At 43.9% G+C, this 14,640-nt stretch overlaps 1 protein-coding gene and 1 pseudogene across 2 annotated transcripts in view; one reads left to right on the top strand and one right to left on the bottom strand.

The window, feature by feature from the left end:
• The window catches only part of LOC311530619 (olfactory receptor 5AP2-like), a 404,829-nt pseudogene that overhangs the window by 13,289 nt on the left and 376,900 nt on the right, over nucleotides 1–14,640 (bottom strand). The window lies entirely within an intron of this gene.
• On the top strand, nucleotides 5,625–6,572 carry LOC311530609 (olfactory receptor 5AP2-like; the record flags this gene model as incomplete). Its single annotated transcript, XM_084647428.1, has 1 exon — nucleotides 5,625–6,572. The coding sequence occupies one exon, from the start codon at nucleotides 5,625–5,627 to the stop codon at nucleotides 6,570–6,572; it is 948 nt and encodes a 315-aa protein (XP_084503554.1).

The following is a 14,640-nucleotide window of genomic DNA, read 5'->3' as shown; positions in this document are numbered from 1 at the left end:
GGGATGGGTGTGGCAGGACCCTGACGCCTCGAGCAGGGGGCCTCTGGGCCTAGTCCACCCCATCACAGACCATCATAATTGTCTCTAGGGCCTCTATAGGAAACAGTCACCAGATTTAAACAAGGTCCTCTCCCTGCTCCATACAGCAATATCTCCCATGTTCAACCCCCTCATCTACAGCCTGAGGAGCAAGGATCTCTGGGAAGGGTCAGAACAAAGTGGTGACTTTCATAATGAAGCGCAGTTTCCCATAAGGTGACCCAAGTGACTGGAGTAAGAGAGGAATGAGGACCTCTAATGTACCGAAGGTTCAGTTCTATTGGAGTAGAGATGGTCAATCCAATGGGACCCAATTACAAATGTCAGGTTTGGGTTGGGTATGAAAACTCAAACTGTAAGATGGTGAAACCCAGCCCCCGCTCCTCCACCAGCCCAACTCCCTTGGAGCCGGGGAGAGGGGAAGCATGGAGGCATGGGCTGGAGGTGGGGTAGGTGTGGAAGGGGAGGCTGGGCAGAGCCACGTAATTTTGGGAACAGGGAGGAGGGCTGTTTCTCCTCCAGGGCAGGACCCACTGCCGGTTGTGCAAAAGCAATAGCAGGCACGGGTAGCAAGGAGCTGGGCAGGCAGATATTGTGGGTGGCCAGGGCGGGGGAGCGGGGACAACATACCACCACAGGTTCCCTGACCCCACTGCTTCCTCAGTCTGCTGCGTGTCTCTGTGGCAAAGGTGAGGGTCTTCCTCACTGCCCTTCTCCACATCCACCTCTGCCAGAGTCCTGGCACTGCCCAGGCTCCCTCTGAACCTCAGTCTACTTGGCATACACCCCAGCCCCAAACCTCAGCGCACTGTTCAAGGCAACCTGAATCCAACAGTATCCGACTACAAGTGTTGGGTTTGGTCAGGTCAGGTCTGAAAACAACTCGACCCCCTCGGGCTGGGGTCAGGTTTGGATTGATTGTGGCCTAGTTATGTTCAGGCCGGGCTTTAAAATTAGGTTTGAGCAGACCTCTATATTGGAGATCCCGTGTAGTGTGCGGTATTTGAAACTGCATCCGATGAAGTGAGCTATAGCTCACAAAAGCTTATGCTCAAATAAATTTGTTAGTCTCTAAGGTGCCACAACTACTCCTTTTCTGTTTACAAATTGTAAGTCACAGTTACCTTTTTGTACTTTCATTGTGTGATTCTTTATGAACAGAAATAAAAAAATAATTGAAGAAAGAAAGAACTGGAACTTTTCTCCAGAGCCTTTTTGTCATTAAAGCTTTACCAAATTCATAACCCTCTTGAGGTTCCCATGTTAATTTTGTTTATGCAACAGACATTTCAAAATGCTAGTGGAGGGTGTTATTATGTCTCTTCACTGAGGGAGTCAAAGCAATCCACAAAAGGGTCGGGAAGAAAATCATCGCAATGATGTAATCTTTAGTGAATGGGGAAAAGGCATATAACTAGGCAGCAATGTCATCTAAAAGGTGCTGCAAGTCGATAACCAAGTCCCAGCTTCTCAACATTCGAATGAACATCGGAAAGGGGTGTAAGGGACATGTGAGTTGCCTGTGCTATCTTATGAATATTATCTATGTGTTTGATCGTTATTGTGTGGCTTGCTAGATGGCTGTCAGGAGGTTAATTCCAATCGGACCAGAGACCGTAGGCTGGGAAGCAGACAATAACCCCTGATATCTCCCTGTTTTCTGGTACTTTAAGGACAGTCCTGGCGTCAGTGCCATTAAAGTGTTACCTCCACCATGCTGGGTTCAGCACTGGGGCTGGTAACCACAGACGGGAGGACCAACAGGTGAGAAACTGAAACCAGGAGCTTTGGGAGTGGTTGAAAATCTGAGCCGCTAGAGCTTAGGAGAGAGGGACACAGAGGCTGCAGGGGTACAGACCGTTCCCCCCAGGACCAGCCGTCTGGATAAATTAAGCCTACCTAAGCTTTAGGTCAGACAGATGCATGTCGGCTGTTGTGTTATGCTTTGATTCCTGCTGTTCAGATTAAATACTTGGCTTCACAAAGGCTGGTTTGGGTCACTGTGTTCATACCAGTCAAGCATGGGGAAGTCTTGCAAGGGCAGATGAACCTAGTCAGGCCTGTTCAGCACTCACAGCTGGTAAACAGGTGTTGCAAACCGGGGACTGGGTCTAAAGAGTGGGAGAATTGTGGGTTTGCACCCCAGTCAGGTAAAGGATCAAGGCCTCTCATCTGCATTGAGAGACGTCAAAGGTGCAGCTAGCCCTGAACCGTGATAAGGACACGGGTTAGGGTGGGTAAATGTTGCTAGTATAGCTAGTAGCCTTACATGCAATATTTGTTTTCCTGTATGCAATAATAATACTAAGCCTTTCTATAGAGCTCTTTGACAAAGAGTTCCAAAGGCAAAAAACAGGATTAGGCACCCACCCTATGTCCTTTTTGTGCCTTTCAAAGTCTTTCCCTTCCTTCCTAAGTCACAAAGTAAAAGCTTCAATTTTAGAAATCAGGAAACTGAGACAGAACAAGGGAAGTGACATCCTCAAGACCATGAAGCCGGTCAGTGTCAAAGCCAGGAGTAGATCCCTGCTTTTCAGAATTTCAGAGCACTGATCAATCCCCCTGGATCATACTGATTCTCAGTGAACTGTCATAGCATAATTGATGTTAGGGATACAAGAGACATATAAGGTCACAGATTCGTAGCTATCAAAGCTAGAAGGGACCTTTATGATCATCTAGTCTGAGCTTCTGCATAACACAGGCCAGAGAATTTCACCCAATGATTCTTGCAACCAGCCCATAACTTTTAGAAAGAAACAGCCAATCTTGGTTTAAAGACTCCAAGTGATGGAGTATCCACTACATTCCTTGGTAAGGTGTTCTGATGGTTAACTACACTCACTGTTGTAGCCTTTATATTGAAATGTCCCCAATTAATATTAAGTAGTTAAAGATAAGGGTGCAATAAAACCCAGCTTAGTTTTCAGGTTCGAGCCTCTAGGTCAGTTACAGAAAATTTACTTAGTACAGGCCCCCTAGGCAACCTGTGAATGATACAACCAAACTTTATTAAAAAGAAAAATGATTAGTTAAGCAAACAGGTGTGCAATTACCACTTACACAATCCTACAATTACACTTATACTCGAAAATGGAATGGTTTATTAAGGGGTGATCACTGAGAACAGAGTGACGGTACCCTTCGGATGTTAATTGCAGATCTCTACAATTTAGCAAGGCTACTACTTTTATACTCTATTATAATACTAATTAACATTAAACTGTCCTTTAACATAATTATACTTCCGCCACCTTCTTATTGGCTGTTTACATTACACATTATTTAAATTAACATTTGCACCAATGTCCTTCCCATACTATCAAGATAGGTAGCATTTTAATAAAACATTCTCAACAATTCTCCAAAACACTGATTAAGACCTTGCTTAAACCAGTTATAACTCAAACGTAACAAAACATAGCCCTGGGCCCTGTCCTTGTCAACTCTTACTTTCCCATAACACTCTGTCTCCAACTTATCTCTGACTTTCTCACACTAGGAACTTCAATTTCCCATCCCTCTCTACACTTGGGCTAACTTAGATCCCAAATCTAACATCTACTTATTTCTTAACCTAACCACCCTACATTGTTAAAGAAATGTAACTTATTTCTAGCCTGAGCTTCCAGCCATTGGATCTTTTTCTGCCAGAGTAAAAAGTCTTCTTTGATCAGAAATTTCCTCCCCATTGACTTATAGACTGTGATCAAATCACCTGTTAGCTTTCTCCTTGTTAAGATAAATAGACTGAGATTCCCATCTAGTCCATCACATTAGGGCCAAAGAAGCATTGCACATTATTATTTATGTGGAACTATATACATTTTATTATGCTCATACTGTATATGCACTAACTTGCATTCCTTGTAACCCAATTACTTAGGTAGGGTAGCTGATAGTTTGAGAGAGAGAGAGCAGATTTTTGTTCTCTGTATCTGCGTACTCTCATCTGCAAAACCCTGATCACTAGTTATTATCTCAGCTGCTCATGACTCAACATCACAGCTTATGTTAGCAGGGACACTTCTGCAGCCAGATCAGAGGGTGTTTTGTTTGAGGCTGGGAGCAAAGTACTCTGAACGAAGAAATGGGACTATGGCTCCTGTGTCCTCTGAAGCTAAACTGAGCCCAGGTCTGGTCTCCTGCAGGGCAAAGTGCTAGATTCATATTTCCATGCAGGCATTTTTCTAAAAGCTCATATCTTGTAGTTAAGCTCATATGTTGTTTTCTGACCCATTGGACTGGAGCTAAAGCATCTAGTTCTATAGACCAAAATCCCATTCATACCAAAATCTGGGGCTGAAAATTTTTCTTCAACTATTTTTCAATGGGATATTGGAGTTTTGAGTAATTTTTTTTTTAATTTTCAAAAATGTGTCTGTGTTCAATGGAAAATTTCATTTTTTCATCAAAATATTTTAAATGGGGAATGCAGTGCCTCTTAGAAGTTGTAGCTTTCTTTTTGTATCTGTATTCTCCCCTGTGGCTGGCATCCTCAATTAGACTACACCTCCCATAATGCATCATGGTCTCTCATTCTAATAAGGGGAAACTGTGCAATATGGAGTCCCTGTTCCTGCTGCATTATGGGAGATGTAGTTCAGATGGGGGATCCCAGCTCATTGAGGAGAATGGGGACATGAGGAGCAAACTATTTATCCCACGAGGCACTGCAACTGCCTTTTGTGGCCAAAATCTCTCAGCAAAGTGTTTTGCTGAAAACTAACAAATTTCCATAGAAAAAATGTTTTTGACCAGTTCTCCTACGGCCCTGTTATGCCAATACAGCTGTGGAAAGGCAGGGGGCTTTAAGTGGGTGTGGAATGAGAATCTCACCCATATGTATTATTGCATGTTGCTGAAAAAATTATAGGTAGGTTACTCTGGGGTTTGCAGATGCTTGGTTTTTTACCCTTTATAAAGTTAACCGAAAAGTACCCTTCTGTGACGTTCTGGGGTCATGTTTATGGACATATTTGTAACAACTGCCATATTGCATCAGGCCAGGTGAAAAAATATGATATATTAAGTGACATATTTTCAAAGGTATTTATGTGCCTAAAGATGCAGATAGGTGTCTAGTTGGATTTACTAATGTACTTAAACAGGTCACTGGTCAGATTTTTAAAGGTATTTAGGTGCCTAGTGGGACTTTCAAAAGCATCTAGGCACCTAACATCCATTCAAATCAATGAACTTTAGTTCTTGAGGTTCTTTTGTAAAATCCCGCTAGAAGAATAAGTGAATCTTTAGGCCCTTAAATGCTTTTGATAATCTGGCCCTAAGTAGATATTGAATACGGTTAAAAGGGGTGGAATAACAAGGAAATAGTTAAGAAGTACTCGTGGCACCTTAGAGACTAACCAATTTATTTGAGCATAAGCTTTTGTGAGCTACAGCTTACTTCATCGGATGCAGTCACCACTGAGGTGCCACAAGTACTCCTTTTCTTTTTGCAAATACAGACTAACACGGCTGCTACTCTGAAACCTGTCAAAGGAAATAGTTGTAGATTTTTGGAAAGGAGATCTTTCCGGTTTTGTTAATCTTCCTTCCTTCCTTTCTTTCCTTCCAGAGAATACATGGCACACATGCAATGGAAAAACGAAACATCCATCACCAAGTTCATCCTTCTGGGATTCGGGAATCTGAATGAATTTCAGATTCTGCTTTTTGTTCTGTTTTTGGTGATGTACGTCCTAACTGTGGCTGGGAACCTCCTCATGATTGCGCTAGTTGCGTACGACCAGCACCTTCACACCCCCATGTACTTCTTCCTGGGGAATTTGTCTTTCCTGGAGACCTGCTACACCTCAGTCATTTCCCCCAGGTTGCTGGCTGGGTTCCTGGTAGAGGATAGGACAATCTTCTTCAGGGACTGTATCACACAGTTATTTTTCTTTGGTGCTTCGGCTTCCATAGAGTGCTTCCTTCTTGCAGTCATGGCTTATGACCGTTACTTAGCCATATGCAACCCACTCAGCTATAAGGTTATGATGAACTTCAGGGTCTGCCTTCTGTTGGTATCTGCCTCCTGGATAACTGGTTTCTCAGTCTCAGCTTTAGTAGTGGGGATGGTGCCCCAGCTAAACTTCTGCGGCCCCAATGAAATTAATAATTTTTTCTGTGACATGGTGGAGCTGCTCAAATTATCCTGTGCAAAAAGCCCCCTGACGGAAATGATCATTCTGGTCTGCTGCTCCCTGATAGCCCTGATCCCTTTCCTCTTCATAATTGTGTCTTACGTTCTTATCCTCTCGGCCATCCAGCGAATTGCCTCCTTCGCCGGGAGGCAAAAGGCCTTTTCCACCTGCGCCTCTCACCTGCTGGTGGTGAGTCTGTATTACGGGACCATCATTATCATGCACATGGCACCATCAGCGGACCTGTCCCCAGGCTTCCATAAAACTCTGTCGCTTATGTACACGGTCGCCACCCCAATGTTCAACCCCATCATCTACAGTCTGAAGAACCAAGAGGTGAAGGGGGCCTTCAGGAAAGTCATGATGCAGAATTTAGGCATGATTTAGGTTGTGATTTTCAGAATGGTGTCAGGATATTTAGTACAAAACTCCCATTGGCAGATCAGTGCCTAATTTCTTTAGACCACCTTGAATAACCTAGCCCAGATCTCAACAGAATTATGACGATTGCCTACAATCTTAACTGGATTTATTATCGATCTCTTTGACTGGGTCTTTCTTCTTCCCCAGTGTCACTCAGGATTTCACAACACTGGGCCTGAAAAAATTCTTGTGAAGTTAGAGGCAGGAAGTTTGAGAAGGGACATATATCATGGCCCTTATTGTACAGCTGGGTTTGAAGTGTCTTTTCATGGTTGCAAAATGAAATGTGGACACTAAACTTTGGTGCCTTAGATGTTTCTAAGATCTTTGATTTCCCTCTTGGACTTTCCTCCATGCACTCAACAACAGCTCCTCCCACCAGCTTTATTTGCACAGAAACTCACCCAAAAAGGCAGAACATGCAGAAAAAGCGTCGTGCACGACCAAGTATTCAAGGTTGGAGGGAGGGTAAAGCAGCTTTGAAGACGTGTTTAAACTGAGTCCCTCTTCTCAGTCTGAAACAGCACGGCACTGCATAGCTGATGCTCTAATATTGGAACTAATCCTTGACAAAATATGAAGTCTTTCTGAGATTTTCAAAGGAGCCTATGGGAGTTAGGCACCCACATCCAACTGTAATTTGGGTGCTTAGTTCCCTTCAATTCCTTTGGGAATCCCAGCCTTCCTGGTTGCCAGATGCCAACACCTGAGCTCAAGAAAACCTCTTCTACCAAGTGTAAAAAAGAGCAAACTTCAGAACATCTGAAACCAGGCAGGGGAGGACAATGGTTTGTGCAGAGGGATACGCATGCACATTTGTGTGTGTACACACATCAATTAATGTAAACATTTTGGCATAGTCTATATAACCATTGCATTTATGGAATGTTTGGTTACATGCACTTGTTGATGTTTTTGTCATCTCTTGGGCTTGCTGATGTACCATCTCTTTATTGGGGTTTTCTGAGGGAGCTGAAGGTTTGCTCCCCACAATGGTGGGGGGGGTGCTGAAGAGGGTGCCTGCAAGGCTGAACTACTGTTGAAATTATTGTTAGTGCAGCTGGGATGTTATTGTGTTATTAAGGATATGTAAGGATGCCTAGAGCTGTGGATATGTATCTTTATATTATTTTATACTGGAATGCATAATGCTGTGTCATTCTTGCTGTAGTGGAAAGGCTTTTTTGTAAGGGGAAGGTTTTGCAAGCTGACTCTTGAAAATGAGACCAAACGTTGATGCCATTCACTGGGATTTAGCCTCTTCACTTTGAAGGGATCAGGGTTTGGCCAGCAGTAAACACACACACGGATCCAAATATGGCTAAAGGCAGTGTGGAGAAAGAGAGCGCAAGGCATGTAAGGATTCCATTGTCATTTTAGCTGGACAAGTGCAAACGCAGAGTAGCTCCATGGACATCAGCAGATTAACTCTGAAGAGTTTCTGGGCAAAAACTCTGGGCTGAATGCAGCAGTGACAGAAACATTGATGTGAGTTACTTGTGTTGGGTCATTTTGGTATAACATTGGTGTAAGTGGCAAAGTGCCAGCACATGCATTGACCTGGCATTCCATCCACCATCTTGTGTAAATCTAGACCTGGCCAAGCAGAACACTGTTATTAGAAAGACAAACAGACAGATGGGACCACTGCTTATCTAACACACAAGGTCACATTGCCATAAGGACAGATTTCTCTTTGATTGTGAATTATTATGACAGTCAATGGATAGATGAGTGTGTATGGGGATAGATAGATAGATACATAATCCATGAAAATTATTGTGCCAATTTTTCTGTTCATGATTGCCTATATCCATATCGTGCTGATATGGCAGAGTTGAAGCTATCTGTGGGAATGTGTCAATTTATTCAAAACGTTCAATGGAAACCAGGCTGGGAGTCAGGCTGCCTGGCCAGCATGTCTCCCCCTGGGGTCCTGCCACTCCATCCGCCAGCCAGCTAGCCATCAGGCGGGCTCCCCAGGAGCCTACCTGGCTGGCTGCCAGGTTCCCAGGCTCACGGTTCCTCAGAAGCTCACCTGTTAGGGAGCTTGGTAGATGCATCATCCAGGCTCCACAGAACACCAGGCAGCTGCCTCCCCCGACTGCCCAACTCTCCAGCTAGCTGGGATTTGGGTAGCCCAGGGAGGCAGCTGCCTGTGAAAAGCTAATCAGCAATTTTTCAAAGAAACGTTTTTTCATCTGAAAATGCTGATTCATTGAAACTGTACCTGATCCCGGGAACATGTCAGGTTCAATTAAACTTTGATTGAGAAGGTTTCTCAGGTGCAGGATGGAATTTCTGGTCAAAATTAGAGCGAGATGACCCCTGAGTAGCAAATAGGGGGATAGATAGAGTTAGAGTACTCAACTGGACTGTTCTGAATTAGGCAGAGCAGGGACTTGAACCTGCGTCTCCCCAAGTCTAGGTGAGTGTCCTACCCATTGGGACAAAGTCACTGACTTTGGCCTAATGTATATTTAATTATTTATACCAAGTGGAACGGCTCCAACAGGACAAACTGAAAGAGAGAGCAAGTTTCTTTACAGGGTTCTGCTTGTTAGGACACTCACCTAGAATGTGGCAGAGCCAGGTTCAAAGCCCTGCTCTGAATTACGCATGAGTGGAAATTATTTGTACCCTTGTGGTCATACAAGAAATCCTTGGGTATTATGGATGGGTTACTCAAAGAGGTCTAAGGGAGTAAGGTGCCTAACACCCATTGTTCAATCAGAGGAGTGGAACATATAATTCCTTTCAGATGCTCTGAAAATCCCAGTGATAGCTAACATCCTGGATCAAAAGTACCCTGGATTGTTCCAGATTCTGCAGCAGGCACATACCCCTTGTTCCTGCTCTAATTGCACTGGATGCTGCAGAATCAGCTATAGGTCCCTCCACAGGGCCAAACCCATGGAAATCAGTGGATTTGTACCCAGAATACATTGGACACATTCTGTTGAGCTGTTTTCTATTTGCTCCCCTGCTAATGCCCCCTGGGAATAATCGCAGCTCTGTGGTTCTCAAGGGGGTTTCCTAGGAGACTCCCCACATGTTCTTATTGTAGTGGTTCCTATCCCTACATGAATCCCTGGGCTGATGTTGTGTCCCTTGCACACCAAACTGAACTTAACATCATGGCAGTGTCTGGGAATAGATTTTGTCCCCATAAGATTTCTGAGACAGGACAGTCCCTGGCCTTAGCCCCCACTGGACATTTGAAAGCAGAGGAGGGCTCTGTTCCATGTGGATGCTACAGACATCTCAGAGTAGGACAGGAAACATTGGCAGATGAGATTAGAGATGAAGCAGCTGCTTTCATCTCTGTCACCTGTTCAAATTCAGGCCCAGTGAGTAGTGGCCTCATGTCCTCCCACTACTGACCTCTGTGTAATGGTTGGTTTTCTGCTTCAGCTGCTTGGAGATGTCATGACAGCACCCACAAACCATCCCGTCCATCCAAACTGGAACCACTTTACATGCTACAAGCAGCCTCAGCAGAGACCAAAGACCAGTCCTGATCTGAAGAGACCACCTCTACAAAGGGAAAGGGTAGTTCATTCTCCCAGTACTATTCACTTCATGGCTTCTCCATGGAGATTGTGATAGCCACCCAAGTCGACAATTGTTATCAATCAAAATAGTGGAGGGTTCTGTAGGGATGGGCCATGGGCCAGAACCAGAATCTCAGATCCTAAGCCCCACCCACCGTGCAGAATCCCTTCATTCATTTTATTAGTATGTGCCCCTGTAGCAGGGAGGGAGTATTAACCTATACACATATGTTAGGAAGAAAATCTTCTCTTGGTGAAAAATATCTTTTCTAAAACTTTGTCCAAAGTTTCTTTTATCTCATTGGTTCTCAGATTGTAAATGAGCAGATTTATTACTGGGGACACCGCATAATATAAAACAGTGGCCAGCATGCAGGGAAGACTTGGTATAAAATGTCACTTCCTCGGTAAACTCAAGAGCCATGAAGAAATGCTGCCAACAAGGGCGTTTCAGAGGGAGCAGCTGCAGATTCCATGCTTGGCGGAAGCGGGACTTGGAGAGTGGTGTGTTTGGTCCATATCTGGGTTTGTTGGTTGACTACTTGTTTGTTCTCCGTGTACAGGCTAAGTAGCTGGCTCATGGGCCCCTGAATAAGCAGGATGCTTTGCTGAAGGACACAAGACTCTAACCCTTGGAGCTTTGATCAGCTCAATAGGAACTGGAAAAGGTTCAGAGAAGACCAACCAAGATGATCCAGGGTGTGGAACAGCTTCCGTACGAGGAGAGACAAAAAGCTTAGAAAAGAGATGACTAAAGGGGGATAGGATAGATGTTTATAAGGTTATGAATGGTATGGAAAAAGGGGAACATTATATATAGAACAAATGGAAGAAAAGGGAGGTTGATATTAATGAATATAAATCTGAAGATAGGAATTGCAGAAAATTGATCAGGGAAGTGAAGGGACACAAGGAGAAATCTATGGCTAGTAGAGGTGAAGACATTAAGAAGGAGATTTTTATATTAGGTATAGGGCTCTGCCCCCTTGACCCTGTACCCCACGTGGAGTGTCAGTGTCGGGGGGGGGCCCTCAAAGAGAGGCTGGGACAGTGGCATGGGACCCCTGCTCCCTTCCGGAAGATGCAGCAGGTGACTCACCCTCACCCATTGGGATCAGCATGGTGCCCACATAGAGTCAGGGGGCAGTTGTGGTCCCCCCAGTCCTTACCTCCCCTCCCCCTGCACACAGAGCCCCATGCTGGGGAAGGGTTGATGGGGAGGGAGTTCAAACCTCATGGAGTTTCCTGGGGCAGTTCCTCTCTCCCAGAGCTATTGTCTCTGGCTCTTTGCAGACTCAGGCAGATGATGCTGAAGCTGCTGTACTGGGGGCAGGTCTCCCCACACCCAAACTGTTGTGCCAGGCTATGGATGATGCAGCATCTGGTGCTGGCCCCAGTCAGACCAAAGGCACTGGCCTTTGGCAATTCCTACATTCCTGTGGAAAACAGGCGATTTTGTCCTGAAAAAAAATGTGAAAGATGTAAGGGCTCGAACAAAATTGAATCATACATCAGGCCCTAAATAAATGATTCCTTATGAATTATCCATTCAGTCTCAGTTATTATCCCCTAGGTTAGAGGTGGGGAAACTGAAGCACAGAGAGTTGAGGACAATTAGTTGCTTAGCACTCCTGACATCTTCTCTCTAGCCACTGCCGCCTGGCTGTCTTCATTATCATTTAGTCTGGGATGTTCAAGGGAGTGAGGCACCCATGTTCCAATCCCTGCAGCTCCTTTGCAAATCCCAGGCTTTTGTTTTATTCTTCTGAAATTCAAGAGAACTGCCGGGCTTGGAAATTAGCAAGGCCCAGGATTAGAAAGAGGTTTATGTATCTAAAGCTGGTGATAGGTGCCTATTGAGATTCACAATATCTCCTAAGCAGGTTAAGCACCTAACTTCCATTAACATTTGATGGGACTTAGCCACCTGGCTCACTTAGGAGCATTCATAAATCCCACTAGGCATCTCCCGCCATCTTTACATGCCTAAACCCCTTGGTAATCCTGGTCCACAGATAACACAGAAGCTGGGCTAGATTCAGTAAACCGTGGGGGAGAGTCTAGGGCCTGTGCTATTCAGAGAGTCAGCCTAGAGGATCAGAATGACCTTTTTTGGCTCTACAATCTATGAATCTATGTACTATAGCTTGTGGGCTTCCGCTTCTGAGCTGTTCAGGGCTCCAGGGAGTGAGTCCCACAAGCCCTTAGGAAATAGAAATGGACAAACCACGTTCCCACAGCAGCAGTCCTTTTAGTGCCAGCGATGCTCAACGTCAGCTCCACACAGATCCTCTGCAGAGAGGAACACATTTGAATCTAGTTCTGTCAATTCAGTCTCAGAATGAAGGGTGAAAGACCTCTTAAATAGCTGTGCATTTGTCTTCTAGATACTACTAGATAGATAGATAGATTCTGACCAAAGAATCCTGAGGCTGGCCGACTGAGTGCATCATGTGTGGTAAAAAATCCTCAGACACTGGTACAGTGAATTTACTAATTCAGTTCCATATGTTTAAGGGTTACCATCCAAAGGAACTTTAAGAACACAAAGAAGAAGTACAATCAGAACTCTTTTACATTTTTACTATCAATTTACTCACCTACAGTTCGTCAGAAAATAACAAAAAATAAAAATTGAAAAAATTCTTCTACAGGGAAATAAACCTTTTCACCTACCCATTTCTTTTTTCAGTGTCAGGCAACTAAAAACTTTTAGCTCACAAGTGCCCATTTTGAGAAGAAAACCAAATAAGGTTGTTGTCTGAGGTTTCAGTTTTCCAACAAAACGCCACAAATTTTCGAGGATAGTAGACACATTCTGAGGGAAAAAAGTTGTTTTGCTAAAAAAACGAATTTTCCATTGAAAATGAAAATTTTCAACCACCCTTAAACTTTAAATGGGGCGGGGGGGGAATTAATATTGTCTAATAACAATATACTGTAACTAGAAACCCATTCACGCTCTGGCATCTCGGTTTATTTCTATTTCAAAGGAAAAGACAACTGAGTAACCAGGAAAGCTGATACTAGCATCTTGAAACACAGGGTCAGAGTTGAAGCGAGCAGCCAAAGCCTGTCTACCTGGACACTTCTAATGGCCATAAAGGAAGTCAATAGGACCAGACCCCAGATCTCCTGGTCTAGCACCATATCCAGTGTATTTTACTGCTGTTGAGCACACATGCTGTAAATGGGTCCACAGAACCACAAAATAAGACACAGTCCATCCCCCAAAGCACTCACAGTCAAGTAGACAAGGCAGGGAGAAGGAGGGAGGGGAAAGAGAGGCACAGAGAGGGGAAGAGGCTGGCCTACGGTCACACAGCAGGTCAGTGTCAAAGCCAAGAATAGAACACAAATCTCCTGACTTCCACTGACCCGCACAGCACAGACATAAAGTCACACAGGAAAATAATACAACATAGAAGTGACTGAGTGACACATCACATAGATGTTCACAGATTCTAAGGCCAGAAGGGACCATTGTGATCTGACCTCCTGTATAACACAGGCAAGAGAACTTCCCCCAAATAATTCTTAGAGCAGATCTTTTAGAAAAAGTCCAATCTTGATTTCAAAATTGTCAGTGATGGAGAATCCACCACGACCCTTGGTAAATTGTTCCAATTGTTAATTACTCTTAGTGTTAAAAATGACTTCCTTATTTCCAGTTTGAATTTGTCTAGCTTCAATTTCCAGCTGTCAGATCAGGTGATTCCTTTCTCTGCTAGATTGGAGAGCCCATTATTAAACATTTGTTTCACATATAGATACCTATACACTGTAATCAGCCTTAACCCTCTCTTTGTTAATCTGCCTAATTAATAGCAAATGATTTCATTAAAGTGGAATGGCTTCAACAGGAGAGATGGAGAAGACCCTACCTCAAGATTTCCCCTAGGCCAGTGGTTAGGGTATTCACATGAGAAGTGAGGAGATCTTGTTGAAATCCTTTCTCATCAGGCAGAGGGGGACTTAAACTGGGGACTCCCCGCTCCTGGGTGAGTGCTCCAAGTATTGAACAAACAGTCATAAGGAAGGCCTCCTTCACCTTCACCTTCCCCTCACACTCTTGTGTGGACAGAGGCAGATGCCTTCCAAATTCTTACCCCCCCTCCCTCCCCCCCAAAAAATCTGAAATGTTTTGAATGGGGGATGTCAAAAACATGTCAATATTTTTAATGGAAATGAAATAAATTGACATGTCAACATGAAATTGATGTTTTGTTTCTCCTGATCAAAAATTTGGGAAAAAAAATCATTAACATGGACATTTTTCCATGTAAGCTTCTCATCAGAAAATGGGATTAAAGAAAATGGACATTTATGTCCATTTTGATTAAATCACATTTTCTGATGAGAATTTTTTAAATAGAACTATATCCCCAAAATAAAGTCAATGCAACACACTGTTTTCAGTCAAACAGCAGAAGAGCTTTATTTACTGAAAGCAGAAACAGCAGAAAGAGCTAAGGGGC

This window comes from Lepidochelys olivacea (genome assembly GCF_965140295.1).
Source record: "Lepidochelys olivacea isolate rLepOli2 genome assembly, chromosome: 14".
Lineage (NCBI taxonomy): Eukaryota > Metazoa > Chordata > Testudines > Cheloniidae > Lepidochelys > Lepidochelys olivacea.
Note: the sequence above shows the minus strand (reverse complement) of the source record. Positions and strands in the feature narration are given on the sequence as shown.